This window comes from Budorcas taxicolor, chromosome 8, assembly GCF_023091745.1.
Source record: "Budorcas taxicolor isolate Tak-1 chromosome 8, Takin1.1, whole genome shotgun sequence".
Classification (NCBI taxonomy): Eukaryota; Metazoa; Chordata; class Mammalia; order Artiodactyla; family Bovidae; genus Budorcas; species Budorcas taxicolor.
Genome location: NC_068917.1, coordinates 79,191,444 through 79,213,839, shown reverse-complemented (window position 1 = coordinate 79,213,839; position 22,396 = coordinate 79,191,444). Strand labels below are relative to the sequence as shown.

Here is a 22,396-nt window from a genome sequence, read left to right as displayed (position 1 = left end):
TACAAACGCAACACAAAACAACATAAGCACAAACAGTGCTAAGCACTGTGCAAGCTGACATTTGCATGGGATGTGGCATAATTTACTATCAGTGATCCATTCCCTATGGAAAAGTAGGCTCTGAGTTATACCATTTCCTAAATTTTGGGGTCTGTATCCAGCTCACAGGGGTCATGTGTATGTGTGTGTGTTTGTATGTGTTGGTGTGTTATGTGTGGGTTTTTTTTTTTTTTTTTGAAGATTAGATTGAGTTAATCACTAGTTGGTGGCTCACTTTCATCCCTGGTCCCATTGGCCCACCTATTGGTTGAGTTTCCTTTTTTTCATTATTCTTTATTTTCATTCCTAAAGGCAACAGCTGGATTCTTGTATATCATTGACTTGACATACATCCTTATAAAATGATTAGTATTGTTTTGTGTGTATATATTCTTCAGTTTCATAAATTAAATGGGGCTATATTTAATCCTTCCTTTTTATGCTCAGAACACTGTTTGGGGAATCTACTCACATTTCTGGGTATAGTTCTATTTTGTTGCTTTTAATTGCTGCAGAGAGTCCAGTGGGGTACATTGCCCTTGTGCTATTTACTGTTCCCAGCAGTAACGAACACCCAAGTTGCCCCATATCTTTTGTTGCACCTAGAGTTTTTCTAGAATATATGTCCAGAAATGGGCTTGCTGGGTTGTAAGATTAGACAAAATACTCTTAGCTTGCCCTCTAGAAGAGCTGCATGCATCAAGAATCTTCAAATATGTCATAAGCACTTCTATTTCTTCACGTTCCTGTCAACACATAGAATCATCCGACTTACTAAACTTTTTGTTAATCTAATAGGTATAAAGTGACATCTTCAAGTTTTGGTTTGCATAGCCCTTAGCACTGATGAGTTTGAGCAACTCTCCATACATGAGCTCTTTGGGTTTCCCCTTCTGTGAATTGGCTGTTGACATTCCTTCACCTTTTCGTACTGGAGTTCCTCCCCATTTACTTATAGATTTTAGGAATTTCTTTTTCTTTATTCTAGATATTAGCCTTTATCAGATTTCTATTTTGCAAATATGTTATTTCAACTTGTGATTTTGACTATATTAGTGAAATATTTTAATATTGATATGATCAAATTAATTTCCCCTCTGTGGCTGATGACATTTGGGATCTTATTTTGAAAGTCCTTCCTCATGTAGTGTACATTTAGGTTGTACTGTAATTTCAACTCTGTTGAGAAGCTTTAAAGAGCTTTGCTTTCCTCTCAGTTTTGTCCTTTTACCATCATTAGATGATTCAACAGTACAGGGACAGTATATGCAAATTACAGAGTTGGATGTGATTTTGCAGATGTGCTCAAGGCATATTGATTTCTATCTACTTCAAAGTCATGTTGATGATAAAGTTCCTCCAGTACAGTTTTCCCACCACCTTTAATTTACTTTCCTGGGCTATTTCTGCCTGAGATACTTGCCCCTTCTGGCTCATTTTTCTTAGAAAGCTTGTGGAGTCAGTAGAATGTATTCCCATCGCAAGAACAGCCCCTTTGCTGCTTCAGGCTGTGGTCAATGCTCATCCTTAGTCCATCTTCTCATAGACCTTCTGGGGGCTCAGAAATGTGCAGGCATTTCTTTTTACCCCTAGAGACCCTCTGCAGGAACCCTGTATTAGAACCCAGCAACCTTAATCTGGGATGCGCAGCCATACTTAGACACACATTCTTTAATTTGAAGAGCAATCCATTTATTTTTAAATAAATAAATCCTCTTGGGTCCTTTATGTTTTGATTTTTTTCATTGAAAGGGCCACACCTGCACAAATCTCAGAGTAAACAGCTCCAGTCAGGGAGCTCTTCGACTCAGAGAAGATGAACTGTGAAAGGAGGCTGGAGGAACACTCAGTGGGTTCCAAATAGAGGTGGTAACACTCCTATCATGGGGAACACTGGAAAATATTGTGAGGCATTTCACAATAGTGGGTGTGCTACCACCACCTAGAACCTGAAGGGTGGGAGTGCTCAATGTCTTACCATACCTTGGAAGGTCTGAAACAATAAAGAATTGTTTATTTCCCCAAATGCCAATAGTGCCCCACTGAGAAACAACGATTTGAATTCTTTATATATATACATAAATTCTTTTATGTATAGTTGAAGAAAATGAGACTCAGAGAGTTCATTCAGCAAGTGTCCGAGATCACACAGCTAAATCTAAACTAGAATATGACCTTCTAGACACTCAGGCTGTAGTCTTTCCATAGAGACAAACACATTTTATTTCATGAGCTTCTTCCTCTCTCTTCTTTTGGGTGGCAGGAGCCATTCCATGTATACCCTGTTTTTGTTGTTTTTAATCTTTCTGTTTATTTTTTATTGGTTACAGCTGAGCTTGGTGATTATGATCCTGATGAGCATCCTGAGAATTACATCAGTGAATTTGAGATTTTCCCCAAGCAGTCTCAGAAGCTGGAAAGAAAAATAATGGAAATCCATAAAAATGAACTCAGGTAATAGTGGTAGACATTTGTAGGAATGATAGAGGTGAGAAAGTATTCATACTACAGGGAATGTGGAAATCGTGTCGTGAACTAAAAATATTTGTAATATGGGGGCAGACTGTTTCAGGTGGCAGGGCAATATTTCTGGGCACTGGCAAGGTCCCCCATCAGTGACAGTCTCAATGATGTGGGGTCCCCTGGGTAGCTGTTTATGAACCATCAGCAATTATTAGAGCCATATATTTTCTTATCGGTTTTGACTACCCTGAGTTTCTGAAAGTGAAATCTAGGATAATTAAGTAATTCTTTCTGTTTTGAACTTTGCATTGCCTCTCCCCTGTCCAGTGGTCTTTACAGAAATTTTGACCCCCAAGAATTAATAAAATAGAATCCATTGGCAAAGTTTCCTTTACTGAGATGCTTTCAAGATAACAGATTCAGTGTCTGCTTCTCTTTGCCTCGTCTGTGAGGTTCTAGGATGATTGTTAACTACAGAGTAGTACCATTAAAAGGAGCAAAATCACATACAGTATTTATTCACTGTGTATCAGACACTATTCTAAGTACTTGTGCATATTGATTCGTTTAATCTTTGCAGTAGTCCAGGAATTAGGTGCCATGGTTCTTCCATTTTACAGTTGAGGGAACTGAAGTGCAGAGAGATTAAACATTTTACCGAAGATCACACAGCTAGCAAGTGATAGAGGCAGGATTTGAATCCAGGCGGCCTAGCTCCAGGCTTTTGAGTATTGTGGTACTTCTACTATGCATATGCTAACAGGTAGGAATGAAGCATGGATAGGAATCATCACCAGTTTGGAATCCAGGTAACTCAGGTATTCTAGTCTGTAACTAGAACTTCGATTCCTGCAAATCACAGGGAATTCATTTTGATAATAATAGCAAGCATGGGCTGTGATATGACAAGTATGGATGAAGAACTACAAGTGATGAGATGCTTCCACTTTCTGGGATCCTGGTAATTATATATATATATATATGTGTGTGTGTGTGTGTGTGTGTGTGTGTGTAACTAAAGTCATTGGATTATGAGCCCTGGAACAAATAACTGTCCCCTTGAGAGGGAGTGCCGAGATCCTGCTTTATGCAGGCACTCCCCCTTCTGGTGAGTCTGAGAAGACTGTACATGTGGGCCTTAAAGGTGGCAGCATGATTCTGCTTTAGTAAGACCTTTGCACTTACGAGATAAAGATGATTAGACACCAAGAAGTTGTACCCATTTCAGAAACTAATGTACCTTTTCCGGGAGTAATCTTAGGGTACCGTCTCCTAATGAAAGTTTTGTTGAAAATATGACAGTCTGCCTACTCTTTCTCCTTGCGGGGACTAGCAAGCTGGAGGTAAAAGTAAAGTCCTGATGTTGCCATGGGGCTTCCCGGGAGGCTCGGTGGAAAAGAATCTGCCTGTGATACAGAAGATGCACGAGATTCCACGAGTTTGATGCCTAGGTCAGGAAGATCCTGTGAGGGCGTGGCTCCTCACTTCAGTATCCTCACCTGAAGAATCCCATGGACAGAGGAGCCTAGCAGGCTGCAGTCCATGGGGTCACAAGGAGTCCAGCGCAACTGGAACAACTGAGCACAAAGTTGCCATGAGGGCTGTGGACCAGCAGCATGTGAGCAGCACAGGGTGAGACCCTTGGGATGAAGGAGTCACAGCCACTGTGTAGCTTAATAGTGAAAGGAGGTGGAACAGTCTGCTCTGAACATAATTTGCAGGGCCTCAGATGCTTGGATCATATGATAATAAATGTTTGTTGAGCTCTTACTGGATGCCACAATACTGTGCTAAGCGCCTAATATACATCACCCCACTCAGTCTTCCCAAACTCTACGAGGTAGTTTCCACTGTTGTTCCCCATCTGAGGTGAAAAAAGCACAGCCTGGAGTGTAGGACTTGTTAGCAGCAGAGTCTGGACTTGAACCTTGTTCTTACCTAACACTAACAACCATGCTCTTATCCCCTGGGCTGAGCAGCCATAAGGCAACCTGGTAGTCATGCTGATGTTCCGCAGTGATCACCATGGTGAGGGTGGAGACTGTGGTAGGAGAACCAGTTAGTTCTGTCATCCAGGACACATGCTGGGGACCTCACAAGAATAGGAGTAGAAAAAACTAAAGAGGTTCTTGAGAGACATTGAAGCAAGACTTGGTGACCTACTGAGTTTCATGAGTAAATGAGTGGATCAAAGAAGATTCCAGATTGCTTTTTGTAATCTGAAAGCCGTAGATTGGACCTTGTGCCAGCTCCTGAATTTGTTGATAACCCTGAAAGTAGTCATCATGCATCTAGAGAATATAGGGCGTCAGCAGTCAGCCATGGTTTGTAGATCCCAGAAGTAAATGCCATGGCTTGGCCAACACTGCTTTGCTGTGTTGCGACACGTTTGTAATGCCCAGAAGGCCCTTGTGAAGAGGTCAATGTTGTATGTGTGGAGGATGAAACAGCCAGAAATTGTGTGATACTGCAAAGAGAGATTCAGAGGATATTTTCCTGTATGTCTTTGCTCCTTTTCCTCCTTAAGTAGAGATATGTTTGCTTCTGCATCGGTGCAGCAGAGAGAGATTTCAGGTTTGATGAGAAGATAAGAGCAGCCAAGCTGATAAGGTAGAAGAGAAGGGGCTTTCTAGAATTGGCTGGAAACTTGCTGCAGAGACTGGAGGTGACCCTGGGGATCAGCAAGCCCTTTGTGCAGAGGTCATGAAAGTATTGATCTTCTTGTGTGGGAAGTGGACCTTTGGCTGGACTGCTCTGCAAACCTGAGAGTGCCGGGAAAGAGTCATAGATGGTAGAGACCCATCTGTGACTTGGTGAGGCTGCACCAAGGTGTTACTATCTTACTCTCCATGGTTATCACAACACCTGTAACCCTCCCACACAACAAAGGGATAAAGCATGATCAATGATCTATTGTTATGGAAACTTCCTGAAAGGTTTCTAGTTGGCCTTTGTTGGGGTTTGAAGGGCCCTCCCAGTAATGTTCCACTCCTACCTGTTTTCTGAAAAAATCAAGAAAGAAAACAAAAGAGACGGCAAAAGAGACTCTCAGACACTAGCGAAAGGACCATGATTTGCCAGATAAACAGTACTAGCTCTGGGGGTTCGCAACCTTCTCCACCCTTTTTACTTGGTTAGAATCATTCTCTTCCTATGCTCTCTGTTGAAGGACTAAAGTTGTGATTCTTGAGAGAAAATTAATCAGAGAGGAAAAACTTTCCTTCTTAGGAGGCTGCACAGCACTTGAAGGTGGACCCAAGGTGGCTTGATGGACAGGCCTTAATAAGAGAGTTCTTTAAGGGCGAAGAAAGAGAGAAAGAGAAAGACTCCAGAATTTTGAGGTGCTTGAAAATATAAGGCCAAGATTTCAGTAAGGGTCTGCTTGGACTAAGTGCTTAGACTCTTTTAGATGTTGAAGAGACTTGTGGATGAAGTTCATGGGTCAGCTTTGCCTCTTCAAAAGTGCCACGTCACTGCCTGACAGAGGGGAGGAGACGTAGTTTTGCAAATGTAATGCTGCAATTATTGATCATCTCTGTATCAGTCAAGGTCAGCTAGATTTTCCTGAGGAAACAACTCCTAAAAGCTCAGTGGGTTAGAACAAGAAATGGTTGTTTCTTGCTCTGATGTACACCCACGAGAGGTCAGCTGGGAGACTTGGTTCACCATTGGCACTTAGGGCAGTCATGAGCTTGGATTTGCCAGGAAAAAGAGAGCTGTGGAAAGCCCTGCTTTAGCTTGGAAGTGATACATGTCACTTCTGCTCATCCACTGTGCCGGAACTAGTCACCTGGCCCCACTCAACAGCCCGCCAGGCTCATCTGTCCATGGAGTGCTCCAGGCAAGAATACTGGCGTGGGTAGCCATTCCCTTCTCCTGAGGATCTTCCCAACCCAGGGATCGAGCCCGAATCTCCTGCATTGCAGGTGGATCCTTTACCATCTGAGCCACCAGGGAAGCCCGAACACAACCGCCAGGAAGTGCAGTTCTATCAGGCGTCCAGAAGGTATGACGTGGAAACAGCTAGCACATCTCTTAATGGCCTTCACAATCTCATTGACTAATGGAGTTTTTGTTTTAATAGACTTTACTTTTTAGAAGAGTTTTAGTTTCACATCAGAATTAAGAAGAGGAAATTATACAGATTTCCTCTATATTCCCTGCCCCTCTGCTTGCACAACTTCCCCCATACCTATGTCCACCCCCCACCAGCATGGTACATTTGTTATAATAGATGAAACTACATTGATTTGTCGGTATTATGCACAGTCCATATACTTTAGGATTCACCTTTGAGGTTGTACATTCTGTGAATTTGGACAACAGTATAATAACATATATCCACTATTATAATACCATACAGAAAATTTTCACTGCCCTGAACATATTCTGTGCTCTGCCTTATTCATCCCTCCCTAACCTCTGGCAACCACTGATCTGTTACCTGTCTCCATAGTTTTGCCTTTCTAGAATGTCATGTAGTGGAAACCTTATAGTGTGCAGCCTTTTCAAATTAGCTTCTTTCACTAAGCAGTGTGTGCTTACGATTCCTGCTTGTCTTTCTATTGATAGCTCACTTCTTTCTACTGCTGAGTAATATTCTGTTGTATGTACCACAGTTTATTTATCCTTTTACCTAGAGCATATGGTTGCTTTCAAGTTTTGGAAATTATGAATAAAGTTATTATAATCATCCATGATCAGGCTTTTGTGTGGGCATAAACTTTCATCTCCTTTGGGTAAATATCAGGAAGCATGATTGCTGGATTGTATGGTAAGAGTATATTTAATTTTGTAAGAACTGCCAAACAGTCTTCCAAGTTGGCTGTACCATTTTGCATTCCCACCAGCGATGAGTTCTTGTTGTTCCACAATCTTTACCAGCATTTGGTGTTTTCAGTGTTCTGGATTTTGGCCATTCTAGTAGGTATATAGCTGACAGAGGTTTACTTAGAAAGATTTTTTGTGAAGACATCTTTGGGCCTCTTAACGTCCTCTGAACTAGAGAATGTAGGTATGTATCATTCACAGTTTCGAATATACGTCAGTGCTAAAGCTTGCTGAAGGCAAATGCTTCTTTTAGATCAGGGGAAGTTAATGAATTTGTTTGGCTCTTTGGGCTGTATGGTCTCCATTGCATCCGCTCGACTCTGCTTCTGTAGAGTGACATAGACAGTACGTAAATGAGTGAGTGGTGATTCACTAAAACTTTATTGACAAAACAGATTGTGGACCAGATTTGATCCATGGGTTCTAGTTAGCTGACCTGTTTTAAATATCTGACTTCCCTGGTGGCTTAAATGGTAAAGAATCTGCCTGCAATGCCAGAGACATGGGTTCGATCCCTGGGTCAGGAAGATCCCCTGGAGAAGGGAATGGCTACCCAGTCCAGTATTCTTGCCTGGAGAATTCCATGGACAGAGGACAGTCCCTAGGGTTGCAAAGTGTCAGACTGACAGACTACAGTCCCTGGGGTTGCAAAGTGTCAGACACGACTGAGTGACTAACACTGACTTTTCAGGACAGATCTAGAATCAATTTTTTCTTCATTGTCCTGACTCTGGTTGGATGGCATCACCGACTCAATGGACATGAGTTTGAGCAAGCTCCAGGAGATGGTGAAGGACAGTGAAGCCTGGTGTGCGGCAGTCCATGGGGTCACAAAGAGTCAGACATGACTGTGCGACTGAACAACAAATCCTGACTCTGCAGATAATTTTAAGGCAAAAAGATCCATATTTGTTTTTAAAATCTGGTATAAGAAACAAGCTCATGATTTATAGATTTTGAGTTTGGTACGCAGAGATGAGATTCTAGCAATAGGACTGCTTGTGATTGTGAAGTCACTCAGTCGGGTCTGACTCTTTGTGACCCCATGGACTGTAGCCTACCAGGCTCCTCTGTCAATGGGATTTTCCAGGCAATAGTACTGGAGTACTAGGACTGCTTCAGTTCAGTTCAGTCCAGTCACTCAGTTGTGTCCGACTCTTTGCGACCCCATGAATTGCAGCACGCCAGGCCTCCCTGTCCATCACCAACTCCTGGAGTTCACTCAGACTCACATCCATTGAGTCGGTGATGCCATCCAGCCACCTCATCCTCTGTTGTCCCCTTCTCCTCCTTCCCCCAATCCCTCCCAGCATCAGAGTCTTTTCCAATAAGTCAACTCTTCCCATGAGGTGGCCAAAGTTACTGGAGTTTCAGCTTTAGCATCATTGCTTAGAAATAGGATATTCCTCCTTCTAGAGCCTTCTGGTGGCTGGAGTACGGCGTTGCCATAATCCCTGCTGGGTGTATGTGCTGTTGTGTCTGACTGTTTGTGACTCCATGGACTGTAGCCCACCATGCTCCCCTGTCCATGGGATTTCCCAGGCAAGAATACTGGAATGGGTTGCCTTTCCTTTTCCAGGGGATCTTCCCAACCCAGGGATTGAACCCGTGTCTCTTATGTCTCCTGTGCTGGCAGGCTGGTTCTTTACCACCAGCACTACATTGGAAGCCCCCACAATCCCTGGGGATGTGACAGTTATGTTTTACTCTCTTGGTTTCCGTTTTCCACAGCTTTAATCCCACCATCTGGGTTGAGAGGGATGACCTCTGCCATTAGCCCTGCGGGTGCTTGGAGGGGGTTGAAGATCAAGAATAAGAAAGATTTTACTATCAGGAACCCTGATAGGCTTCCCTGAAGTTTTTCCTGGAGTTTCTACTCAGCTAATCCTCTCAATACCAGTTCATCAGGTTTCTCACTAGAAGCCAAGATTTTTGAATCAGTTCCAGTCACAAGTCATCAGCTTTTAAATATTCAGAAATCTCAATTGGCAGTGAGGTGGTTTGATGGTGTATTCCTTGCCTTAAAGAGCATAAAAATGACTGGATTAGCCATCCTCATAATGATCTAACACAGTGTGTTTTGTGCTGGAAGTAATGACGACACTGGGTGTATTTTAAACAGGCTCGTTATCTCTTTTTATTTCTCAGAACTCACATTCTGTGTAAATCATGTGCCCTGGCTTCCTGGCAAGGATTTATAATTTCAAAAATGTCTAGCTTTCCAGAAATAAGTCCCCTGCTATGGAAGTACCCTCTACCTGTGCTTCCAATTAGTAGTTTACAGGAGGCCTCTTAGGAAACTATTTCATACAGTTTTGTGAAGAATGTTTACTCTGTAAAAGGAAGAGGGGAAATGTCAGATTATTTTACAACTCCAGTCTTCCTTAAAATGTGCTTTTGCTCTGTCAGCCCTCTTTCCCTTTGCCCTGTATCCTTTCCGTTCTCAAGGCTCTCATTCCCAAAGCCTAGAATCTCCTTTCCTCCCGCCCTCTACCTTCCTCCTCCCTAACCCTGCCCCTGATTCTCTTTCTCCTTACCTTTCTCTCTCTCCCTGCCACCCCTCTCCCTCTCTCTGGTAGGTTATCAAATCCATTTTCATTCTCTGGTGTAATACTCTTCTTAGGAATGGGAAGATGGAATGGTTTGGCATCAAATGCTCCTCCTGTCGAGCTAAATCTTTATATTATGTGGCTTAGAGTCAGGGACATTTCTAGAAAGCCTTGAAAGAAAGAAAGTTAGCGCTAAGTCATGTCCAACTCTTGCGACCCTATGGACTGTAGCCTGCCAGGCTCCTTGGCCAGGGATAAATGATGTGTTACCCAGTCCATCAACATTTCTTATACAGGTGACATCTGGCTAAGGTGACTTGAAGGGAGAAAGCAATGTCATGGAAATGCAACACAGCTTTGAAGAAGGACAGAAGGGCAGTATTAAAAGCTGGACTCAGTCATTACTTATTACACTCTTTGATTACCCTTGACATGTGGTTCTAAATTATGCATAGAATCAAAGACATTTTGAACTTTTTAAAATATAAATTTATTTATTTTAATTGGAGGTTAATTACTTTACAATATTGTATTGGTTTTGCCATACATCAACATGAATTCACCACAGGTATACACGTGTTCCCCATCCTGAACCCCCCTCCCTCCTGAACTTTTGATGAAATTATAACAGTGTATTTATCCATTTGTCTATCCACACACCCATCCATCCATCCATCCATCCATCCATCCATCCATCCATCCATCCACATATCTGTCCATCCCTTCATGCAGCAAATATCTGTTGAAGAGTAACTATGTGTCAGAAACTGTAGAAGTGTTGGATGACCTACTTAGCCCAGTGATCTTCAGCTGCTTCTCCAACAAGCTGGAGCTTCTTCATCATCTACGTGCTCCATGACCTGATGTTTTTGAAAGATTCTATCTGAAAACAATATTCATGAAGCAACAACTAATCTGCTTCTGAATTTTTTATTGGTCATCCATAGCTATAATTAACATTCAAAGCCTTTGAATATCAAGAGGTCACTAGTCCAAAGCAAAGCAATTTGACAGCTAATTATGACACTGGAGAGACTATTGGAATCCAAAGCAGGGGTTATAATGATAATCCTTGGACTACCATCTGACACAGATATATGTTTTTAGGCCAAATAATAGTTTTGAAAAATGGAAATCAGTTGGAATAAAATTCAAGCTTTACTTGCACCTGGGGGATTTGTTAACACAAAGCCCTGACACCACAGCAAAGCTAAGCAGCAGTGCCCTTTAAAAGAGTCATTTGTTCCCTGAGTCACCACCATCCTGCTCAGCCTGTTCACATTCTTCCTTCCTCCATTTGATTGTTTGTGATCGCCTTGTTTCACCAATAAGGAAATAGAGGCCTAAGAAACTCACTTATTCAAGGCTATACAATTATGAAGCAGTAGAACTTGACCTGAAACCTGAGTGTTCCTATAAAGTACCCTGAAGTTTCTCTAAGTGGCTGCTCTTCTGTATGTCTTGTCCCTGCCTGGCCCCAGAGCATCACCACCGTCTCCTCCAGAGCTTGGCAGTCACCCATATTTGTAGCGTTCTATCTAATGCTCTGCATAGATGTGGTCCCTAATGGTCCTCAAAGATTTTACAGAATATAATTTCCCTAAGTAAAGAGAAATGACAGACTGGGCTCTCTTCCAGTTAGGATGTGGAAAGCATGAGGCATTGATCTCCCTCTAACACCAAGATAGCATCAGTAAGCTAGATAAATTACAAAGTCATATTTTAAAAACTCATCTGAACATGAGGATGCAAAGAAACCTCAGTGTACTAAAATCCAGAGTGTCCTTCCTGGGGCAGCAGAGACCTGCAGCTGCTTTCACCTCTGGTGGTAGGGAGAGGAGGAGAAATATGCCAGAGGTGGGGGGCAGGGAGGAAGCTAAGCCTTTAGTGACTTTGAGTGGGCTGACCTGACTGGTTGGGACCCCAGAATCTCTAGTGTGAGTTGGAGTCTGGGACCCCAGAGTCTTCAGAGTGAGTTGTGCTTTCCCACCATCGCTGGACCCCAGGCCTTCCCTGAGTGAAGAGGGGCAGTATGCCAAAGCTAGACAGGGTGGGAAGGCTGAGTGAAACCCCTCTGAGGCACTGCTGACCTTGAGCCAGGGCAGAACATCCCTTGACCATGGCGGCGGACACGACCACAGGAAGAAAACTAATCACCTGAGGTACAGAGAGCCATGGGTGAGACTGAACATCAGAGGAGATTTCCTGAAGCTCAGAGAGTTGGCAGCAAAGCCATAAAGCATAGCAAGCTCTCCAGAGTCTCATGGATGCTAAGAATCTAAGCCCCGCTGAAGGGCAAGTTCTGAGAGCACTCTTAAGCTTTCAAGCCAGTGGTAAACAAACTCTAAAGTTGCAACCCAGTTGCAACAAAACCTAAGCTAAGGCACGTTGAGAATTCTACTCTGCAGTAGCAGATCATTCTATTGATCTTATACCCATGAGCCTAATTCTGAAGCTTGCAGACCCAAATGGATCAGGTGGAGCCAAATCCACCCCCTTCACTGTCCAGCTGTGCTCCAAGTGGCCCAAGTCATTGCTGGCAAGATTCACACCTCTCTCCACAATTAGGGTCCACTAAAAATTTGCATTTCTTCTTGAGATGCTGTGCATTTTTATACTCTATGCTGCTGCTCCTGCTCCTGCTGCTTTAGTCGTGTCTGACTCTGTGCAACCCCAGAGATGGCAGCCCACCAGGCTCCCCCGTCCCTGGGATTCTCCAGGCAAGAACACTGGAGTGGGTTGCCATTTCCTTCTCCAATGCATGAAAGTGAAAAGTGAAAGTGAAGTCATTCAGTCCTGTCCAACTCCTAGCAACCCCATGGACTGCAGCCTACCAGGCTCCTCCATCCATGGGATTTTCCAGGCAAGAGTACTGGAGTGGGGAGCCATTGCCTTCTCGGTGTACTCTATGCAGTGGTATGCTAAAGGAGAATCAATAAGAGAGTGTCCCTCTTGGCCATAAAAAGGTATTCAAGACAGGCAGAAAGAAGATATATAGCTAAATACATAATCACTTGACCTTGCCTATTTTATTAGAAAACCATATCTTAAGAATTATTAGTTCTCAAAAAAGAATTCAGCTTAACACTGGTCTTTATCTCTAAATATCTCATTAGAGACACTATTAATCTTAGTAGAACAGTTCCTGGTACAAGATTTAAAGGATAGAAAATCATTATTTTCCATTACCAAACAGAGTTTTTGCCAGAAACAAATGGCCAGTGGGAGATTTGAAAGAAAAACAAATTTCTATTTAATTGAGCTTAGTGTCTTACTGAAAACCTACTAAATGATTGCTTCCTTAATGAGTCAGGGGAACTCAGGATTTTCTCAGTGCTGTTGAGATCTCTACTTTTTCCCTTTTGGTTTTGAACCCTTTTCCTTCTCTGAACATTTGTAGCCTTTCTTTATATATGATTTTTTAGATTAACTCTGTTAAGTGTGTAGCCATTGGAGATCTAAGTCAAACCCAATGCGAATGATACCAATTTGAGTACTTTTATTCTGAAGAGAGGTCATTGCTCTATTGTAAATATCTTGACATGCTTCCTGATGCTTCCACCAAAGAAAGATTTCTGATTTCAGTCATGTGCAGAGCTAGGAAGGGAACAAATGCTTTTCTGAGGACAAGGAGGGAGCACGCTGTGTGCCAGGCACTAATCCGATGGCTTTATATCTGTTAATTGTTTATTCTTTATACCAAATCTTAGAGATAGGTACTGTTTTTAATCTTCATTGTATGGAAACAGACACAGCTTCAGTCGTTTTCTATTCCTGTGATCAGTTCCTAGATCAGGGTTCAGTAAACTTTTCTATCCTGGGCAATTTAGTAAATATCTTAGGCTTTGCAGGACACATGGTTTCTGTTGCAATAACGCATTTTGCCATTGTAACATGACAGTGTCCACAGATGGTACCCAAGCAAATGGGTGTGTCTTTGTTCAAAAAAAGCTTAATTGATGGAGACTGAAATTAGAACATCACATAATTTTCACAGGGCATGAAGTTATTCTTTGATCGTTTCAGGCCATTTACAAATGGTAAAAACAAAAACAAAAACAAAAACAAAAAACATTCCTAGCTCCAGGGCCTTGCAAAACCAGACAGTGATCTGGATTTAGCCCACAGAGAGTCTAGTCTGGGGATCTCTGACCTAGATTAAAATGGAGACATCACTGCTGTCTAATCAGATCTAAATATCTGTCATCGGGGATGGAGTGCCTCATCACTGATAAGATGAAAAATGCTTAGAGTTTGAAAAATGCTTTCTAGAATAACCAGTAGAAACCATGTCAGTTGGAAATGCTCAGCCTGGTATCCACGAGAGCAGGCAGATGGCCCTGGACCATATCATGTTGGTAGTGCAGGTCCTGAGAAGCATGTTGGAACCAGGCTGTCTTGAATTTGTATTTACTCCTCCACTTAATACTTCAGTAACCTTGAACAGGTTACTTTTCCTCTTTAAATGTCAGAATCCTCATCTATAAAATAAGCATTAGAACTCCTGCTTGATGAATATTAAGTGAAAAATATATATATATATCTCTACTGCTTGGCAATATAAACAATTATATATTGGTCAGAACAGGAGAGTTTAGGAAAAGGTGGCTCTGCATGGATATCTATTATATTCCTGACCTATTCTGTTTAATTCAGCAGTGCTTTTAGATTGTATAATACTTCACCCAGTAATTCTTCTATTAAAAAAGGCAGGAATTATTTCTCTTTAATCATTGTAAATGAATAAAATATAAGAGTATATGCAATATATGTGCAATTTAAAGAGTAGTTGAAAAACACCCATGGCCCCATAACTTTGCTTATGAATTAGAACAGTACTAGATGCTCTCAGGTCTCCTAACCTGACCCTCCCAAACTACCTCCCTTCCTTCTCTATGCTATTCTGAATTTTAGGTTATTCATTCTCTTATTTTGCTTTTATAAATATACTCCATACATCAGTAAGTAATATATGCTTTTTTTTTCCTGTTTTTGACATTCATACAAATGAAATCAAACTCTTTCCATGTTTTTCACTTTCCCCCCACCAATACTATGGTTTTGAGGTTCTTCACATTGATGCATACAGTCATAGGTGTTCATTTCTGCTTCTGTGTAATTAATTTTCTATCATATGAACATGTCACATTTTATGTATTCATTCTCCTGTTGATGGACATTTTCTCTAGGTTTCTGCTGTTATAAACAAAATTACCATGGCTTCTTGAATACTTCTCATAGGGGTATAAGTAAAAGAGTCCCTATCATAGATACAACCTAGGTGTAGAAAGCAGGTACAGACCTGGGTCATGGAGTTTGCACAATTTTAGCTTTTCTAGGAAATGGTAGTTTGTTTGCTGAAAGGGCTGCTCCCTTCACATCCATAATGTATGAGTTGCCAGTGCTTCACAGTCTTTTCCCTTTCCTTTCCTTTTTTCCTTAAACTCTTAGAAATGGAAGCACAATACCAGCTCAGAAAAGTCAACAAAACATAAATTACAAAGCAAGTGTGTATGTTACCACCACCCAGGTCAAAGAGAGAATTGGTTTTTCCTCAGAAGTCTCTATTTTGCCCCTTTCCAATATTTATCTTCTCCCTTCCCCCTGAAAGGTAATCACATCTCTGACTCTAAATATTTTAGTTTTGTTTTGCTAATTTGAAAAAGTCATATGAATGGAGTTCATTCAGTGGGTATATGTTTGTATCTGGCCTGTTTCATTCAATTTTATTTTTGTAATGGTCACTCATTTTGTGCGTGGCTTGAATTCATTTATTTTCACAGCTGTATAGTGTTCCATTTTGTATCCAATCTACTGTTGGTAGACATCCATTTCCTATTTTTTATTACAAATGGCACTACTGTGAAAATTCTATGTGTTTCTTGATGTAACAGGCCTAGAGCCTGTTGTATTACCATCTTATAGGGTAAGCATGTTTAACTTCAGTAGATAATGTCAGTTTTCCAGATAGTTCTACCAAATTACTCTTCCACCAGCAGTATATGAAAGTTGCTTTTGCTGCACAGTCTCATGAGTGCTTTATTCTTTTAAATTTTGGCTGTCAAATGAATGTGTAAGTAACTTCTTAAAGTTTTTCATTTTCCTGACCTTAAAGAAGTTGAGGACTTTTTCATGTGATTATTAGCTATTTGAATATCTTATTCTGTGAAGTATATATTCAAGTCTTTTGCCATTTTTCCTTCTAAGTTATCTTTTAAAATTATTTTATTGTTCGTTATTGATTTATTGGAGGTTTTTTTTAAAAAAAATTCTACATAGGAGTCCTTTTTTATTGTACACATTGCCAAAATCTTTTCCCATACTGGGGCTTGCCTTTTCACTTCTGGATGATACTCTGGATGAAAAGAGGTCTTTGAGTTCAATGGTGTGTTCTCCAGAGCTGTATAGCACTGCACCCCTGCTACCACCTGGGCTGGAGTGTTTGCAACTATAAAACTCTTAGAGGAAAACATAGCAAAACACTCTTTGACATAAATGCCAGCAAGATCCTCTTTGACTCACCTCCCAGAGTAATGGAGATAAAAACAAAAATAAACTAATGGTTCCTAATTACACTTAAAAGTCTTTGCACAGCAAAAGAAACTATAAACAAGATGAAAAGACAACCCTCAGAATGTGAGAAAATAATTGCAAATGAAGCAACTGACAAGGGATTAATCTCCAAAATATACAAGCAGCTCATGCATCTCAATATCAGAAAAACAAACAACCCAATCAAAAAATGGGAAAAAATGTGTCTCCAGTTTTTGGAGAAACAGACATTTCTCCAAAGAAGACATGCAGATGAGTAATGAACACGTGAAAAGATGCTCAACATTATTCATTATTACAAACATGCAAATCGAAACTACAATGAGGTATCACCTCATACTGGTCAGGATGGCCATCATCAAAAAGTCTACAAACAATAAATGCTGGAGAGGTGTGGAGAAAAGGGAACCCTTTTGCACTGTTGGTGGGAATGTAAACTGACATAGCCACTATGGAGAGCAATAGGGAGATTCCTTAAAAATCTAGGAATAAAACTACCAGCAGTCCCACTACTGGGCATACACAATTTGAGAAAACCTTAATTCAAAAAAACACACATACCCCAGTGTTCATTGCAGCACTATTTACAATAGCTAGGACATGGAAGCAACCTAGATGTTCATTGGCAGATGAATGGATAAATAAGCTGTGATATGTATGTATATATACATACACACATACAATGGAATATTACTCAGTCATAAAAGGAATGAATTTGAGTCATTGAACTGAGGTAGATGAAGCTAGAGCCTGTTATACAGACTGAAGTAAGTCAGAAAGAAAAACAAATATCATATATTAATGCATATATATGAAATGTGGACAAGTGTTTCTGATGAACCTGTTTGCAGAGCAGGAATGGAGATGCAGACATAGATAGAGAGCAGACCTGTGGACACAGTGGGGTAGGGAAAGGGTGGGATGGTTTTTGAACGAGTTGCAATGAAACATATGTAATACCATGTTTATAACAGGTAGCTAGTGCAAAGTTGCTGTATAACACCAAGAGCTCAACCTGGTGCTCTGTGACAAACTAGAGGAGTAGGATAAGGGAGGAGTTGGAAGGGAGGTTCAAGACGGAGGGAATATATGTATACTTGGGGCTGATTCACATCATTGTACAGCAGAAACCAACAAAACATTGTAAAGCAATTATCCTCCAATTAAAAAAAAAAAAGCCAATATGCGGCTTAGACCAAAAAAGGCTGACAGTTTACCACTAAGGGGAATGGCCAGCTCTCTGGAGCAGAGGAGCTCTTCTTAGTATGGGGCAGAGTGAGAGCCTTTCATGTGAAGCAGCAGGATTTCCTGGAGCAGAGCTGATGGCCTGCGGCTGTGGGAGGCATTGAGCCGCTTTAGCTCTAGTCCTGGTTCTCTTTGGCCTCCATCTGAGTCATTGGGCTAAAGTTTTGCTTTGAGGGCCACCAGAGTGGGGTGCTGCTTAGGAACATGCTGGTCAGCTCAGCTTTGTGCTTTGTTCCCTGCCAAGGGTAGAGTGAGTGTATGAAAGAATGAGAGAGAGAGAATAGAGACAGTGTGTATGTGAGGGTGGGGTGGGCATGGTAAGGAGGCAGGAAGCCCCCAATATCTGGATTCAATAATTTATTTTCTGGTGAAACATAGGCTATTACTTCAGGAATTATGAGAGAGCTATGAAGAGAGAAATACCTGTATGTTTTGAAAAAACTTTCAGAAACTCCCTTTCCCCTTCTCCAACAAAATACTTGATGATTTTCTTGAATCTTTTGTTACTTTGTCAAGGAGAGAAATAATTGTGACTATGACTTGAAAAAAAAGGAATCAAAGAAATGGTCCTGATGCATTTGATGGACTGAAAGGGTCATATATTGCCAAGTGGGGTCAATAAATAAAGAGGCGCATTGTATATATATCCCAGTGAAATTTCAGAACACCAAAACTAAAGAGAAAATCAGGAAAGGCTTTAGAAAGACTTAACTCTCCTAAAGCAGGTGTTTGAGTTAATCCCTCAGGAATATATTCTGTAAAGGATGAATTTAAAGATTATCCCCTCTACTAAAAGAAAAAGGTAACATGTGGCTCCTTTCCCTTCCTTCTCCAAGTCCCTGTGAATAATAGAAAATGTATTAGAAAGCAGATGCAAGAAAGACTACCATCTTTGCGTCAGCAGTCCTGTGGTATCTCTGGAAGATAGGAAACAAATGGAAGAAATCCAGGTCAAACACATATAGAGAATAAGAGTGGTTCTGTGTACTTCTGGCAACAGATAACGGGGCAGCCATCATGGTGGGTGTATTTGGAACATTGGTTCCCTTGTGCTAAGTCATGGGCAATAGCAGGCTTGAGCTGGAGGTACCTTGTATGGATAATACCCTGAAGGAACTACAGTCTTCAGCCTGAAATCAAGTTACTAACTCATACTCTTCTCATATGGCATGTCCTGCCCTTCCCTACACCCTCTGGAGGCCATTGTACTAAACAAATAACATAAAATAGAAGGATGAACATCAAACCAAGAATCACCAAACACGAAGGAAACATCAGTTCATTGAATAAGACACTCTGATGCAGCAAACCAAAGGGCGGTCACCAAGAGAGTAGTATTAGTGAAATCAAAGGGATTGGACTTTGAAAGAAAACAAGTAGAATCCTCAGAGGAGAAAGAAGAATTTATTTCATAAAACAAGAACAGGTATCTATTTCAAGAGCCAAATAAATATTACATTGGAAGTGAAACATTTAACTGATATTTTAAAAATCAATTTTAAATGGGATGAAAAATAGGAAATATACAGCTGAAGAAGAAATTAAACTGGAGGCTTGAATAAAGAAATAATTTGGAATGTAATATAAAAAGCAGATTTAAAAAATGAAACAAAGTTTAAAAAGACATGGAGAATAATACTAGGAGTTTCAAGATCCATTTACTAGGGTCTCTCAAAAGAGAGAAGCGAGAGAGAGTGGTTGAGGTGAGGAAGGAGAGTGGGAAGAGAAGAAAAAAAATCAAATGGCCAAAGATGAGTTGTCTGGGGGCCTCCCTGGTAGCTCACTGGTAAAGAATCTTCCTGCCAATGCAGGAGACACTGGTTCAGTCCCTGATCTGGGAAGATCCCACATGCCTCGAAGCAGCTAAGCCCATGCTCTACAATTATTGAGCCCATGGTGCTCTAGAGCTGAAGCTGCAACTACTGAAGCCTGTCGAGTTCTAAAGTCCGTGTTCCACAACAAGAGAAACCACTGCAATGAGAAGCCTGTACATTGCCACAAGAATGCAACTCCCGACTCGCCGCAACTAAAAAAAAAATCCCATGCAGCAACAAAGACCCAGCACAGCCAAAAATAAAGAAGGAAAATTATAAAAAGAGTTGTCTGATGACAAGTGTCCCTACAGTGTGCGGGCTTCCCAGGTGACTCAATGGTAAAAATTCTGCCTGCTAATGAAGGAGACACGGGTTCTATCCGTGGGTCAGGAAGGTCCTCTGGAGAAGGAAATGGCAACCCACTCCAGTATTCTTGCCTGGGAAATCCCAAGAACAGAGGCGCCTGGTGGGCTATATAGTTCAAGGGGCTGCAAAAGGGTTGGACACGACTTGGCGACTAAACAACCACAGTGCTCATCTTGACAAATGAATAAAGATGTTCCTTAGACGTAGCAGGGTGAATTTTCAGAGTAAAGAGATCTTGAAAAGCTTCACAGAGAAGAAAAATGGGATACTGTTTTGATTAGAAGCATAACGACTCTTAGCTGTCTTGAGGGAGTGGGAAGGGAATCCATCTTTGGGGAGAGGCATGCATGGAAATAGAGTTAATATTGCAGTATAGTTTTACACTGTGAATATAAAACTGAATTCCTGTTGTTAGCAAACTCTTCTTGGTTGCTCAGGTTACTTATTATCCTTGGACAATGGTGTGGATTCTCTGTGATACATGTGAGATTAATGTTAGTCAAAAGCAGAGTCTTTGAAATGCTGCACAATCCTGGTTTGGAAGCTAGCCCTGAAAGGACTTCACAGCCATCTATATTTGCAGCCCTCTTTCTCTTCCTGGGGCCAAGACCTTGTTTACCACCCTGGAGGACACAGCTCAGACTAGAAGTGGCCGAGATTTCCTTTCAAAATCCAGGGCTTTCCGATAGAATGGTTGACAGCTCTTCTTTCCCAGATAGCTCTGTTTAGGCTGCTGATGGTGTAACACTTTCTACTCCAAATAAGAAAAAAATGCCCTATATCCTGGAGAATCTTTTGAAATAAGTAGGAAAGAACAGATGCTGAGTTTTAGTTCATATTAAGATTGGATTTGCAAAGGCCTACTTATTGGTAACTTGATAACCTTGATTTAACTGTCCAGGTCGCTGGAGTCTTTACAGTACATGTGTGTTATGGAACAATTAACCAAGGAACACGGGCTCAGATTTCTTAGCAAAAGCTCCTTGTGGGAGGAATAATGACCAGTTTATTGATCACTATTTCTATAGAGATTTCTCTCTTGATTTAGCTAAGAATATCATATTTTATTGATTGAAGGGACTCCGTGGTTCTGTTATTTTTCATGTTAACTCCCTGAATCTTGTGTGATTTCAGAGGGCAGAGCCCACCGGTTGCTGAATTTAACTTACTTCTGAAAGCTCACACTTTGGAAACCTATGGGGTGGATCCTCACCCATGCAAGGTAACTACCTCTCTCTGCAGGTTGACAGATAGATTGTTTCACCCAAAAGACAATTAATTGGTATATAGGCCAAAAGGAGCCCTTCTAGGATGTTCCCACAGCCTGATCCATCACCCCTAATGGGAAGGGACAACAGTGTACTGCAGTCACACGTTTGGGTAGTTGATTTTCTCCATTAGAGTCTTCTAATTACTTGCTCATTCACTCATCCATCAATTGGATGGTTTTACCCCCTGAGAAGTTGTGGGATCCTAACAGGTTTGTTTGAAAAGGCCATTGCCAGCAAGAATGCAGTCTTTACACCCCACTCCAGCACTCTTGCCTGGAAAATCCCATGGATGGAGGAGCCTGGTGGGCCGCAGTCCATGGGGTCGCTAAGAGTCGGACAGGACTGAGAGACTTCACTTTCACTTTTCACTTTCATGCATTGGAGAAGGAAATGGCAACCCACTCCAGTGTTCTTGCCTGGAGAATCCCAGGGATGAGGGAGCATCATGGGCTGCCATCTCTGGAGTTGTAGAGTCGGACACGACTGAAGCGACTTAGCAGCAGCAGCAGCAGCAAGCAGAATACAGGGCTTCCCAGGTGGCGCTAGTGGTAAAGAACCCACCTGCCAGCACAGGGAGATGTAACAGACGTGCGTTTGATCCCTGGGTTGGGAAGATCCTCTGGAGGAGGACATAGCAACCCACTCCAGTATTCTTGCCTAGAGAATCTCATTGACAGAGAAGCCTGCCATGCTACAGTCCATGGGGTTGCAAAGCACTGGACACTGCTGAAGCAACATAGCACACACACAAGTGGAAGGAAAAATCTTTTAATTGATTTCTAGAGTATATATTTTTCTTTCTTCCTTTACTTGAATTACTTGACAGTTTTTCTCTCAAGTGGGAGATCAAGACCATGTGTATCAGAAACACTCAGGTCCCACCCCAGAGCCACCGAACAGCATCTCTGGGGAACCTGGACCTGCCTTTTAAACAAGCTCCCAACGTGGTACTCAAGCACATGTGTTTCAGAAGCGTTTTATGAAAACAGTGTTCTTTTCATATCCTAAACCCACTGCACATCAACCAGGCACTAATCTGAATACTAAACTAAGCATTTATATCAACCAGGCTCTTAAAGGTGTGTTTTTGAGTCTTACTAGAACATTTCTTTACCCAGGTGGGACCAGCTAATGGTATTCGGTGAAGTCCCTCATCCTAGAGCTCGTAGCTCAGGCTGGACCTTAGAAGGGCCTGGGGAGCCCCATCACCCCCTGTTGTCCAGTCCCATGGGGATGTGAAGGTGCAGCCCAGGCAGAGAGCTGGCAG

The 22,396-nt window shown here is 41.6% G+C and overlaps 1 protein-coding gene across 1 annotated transcript in view; it reads left to right on the top strand.

The window, feature by feature from the left end:
* FRMD3 (FERM domain containing 3) overlaps positions 1-22,396 on the top strand; it is a 345,648-nt gene that overhangs the window by 225,813 nt on the left and 97,439 nt on the right. The window contains exons 6-7 of the mRNA XM_052644654.1: positions 2,370-2,493; positions 20,993-21,080. Of these exons, the coding sequence (XP_052500614.1) occupies positions 2,370-2,493; positions 20,993-21,080 (212 nt within the window). The remainder of the gene's footprint in view (positions 1-2,369; positions 2,494-20,992; positions 21,081-22,396) is intronic.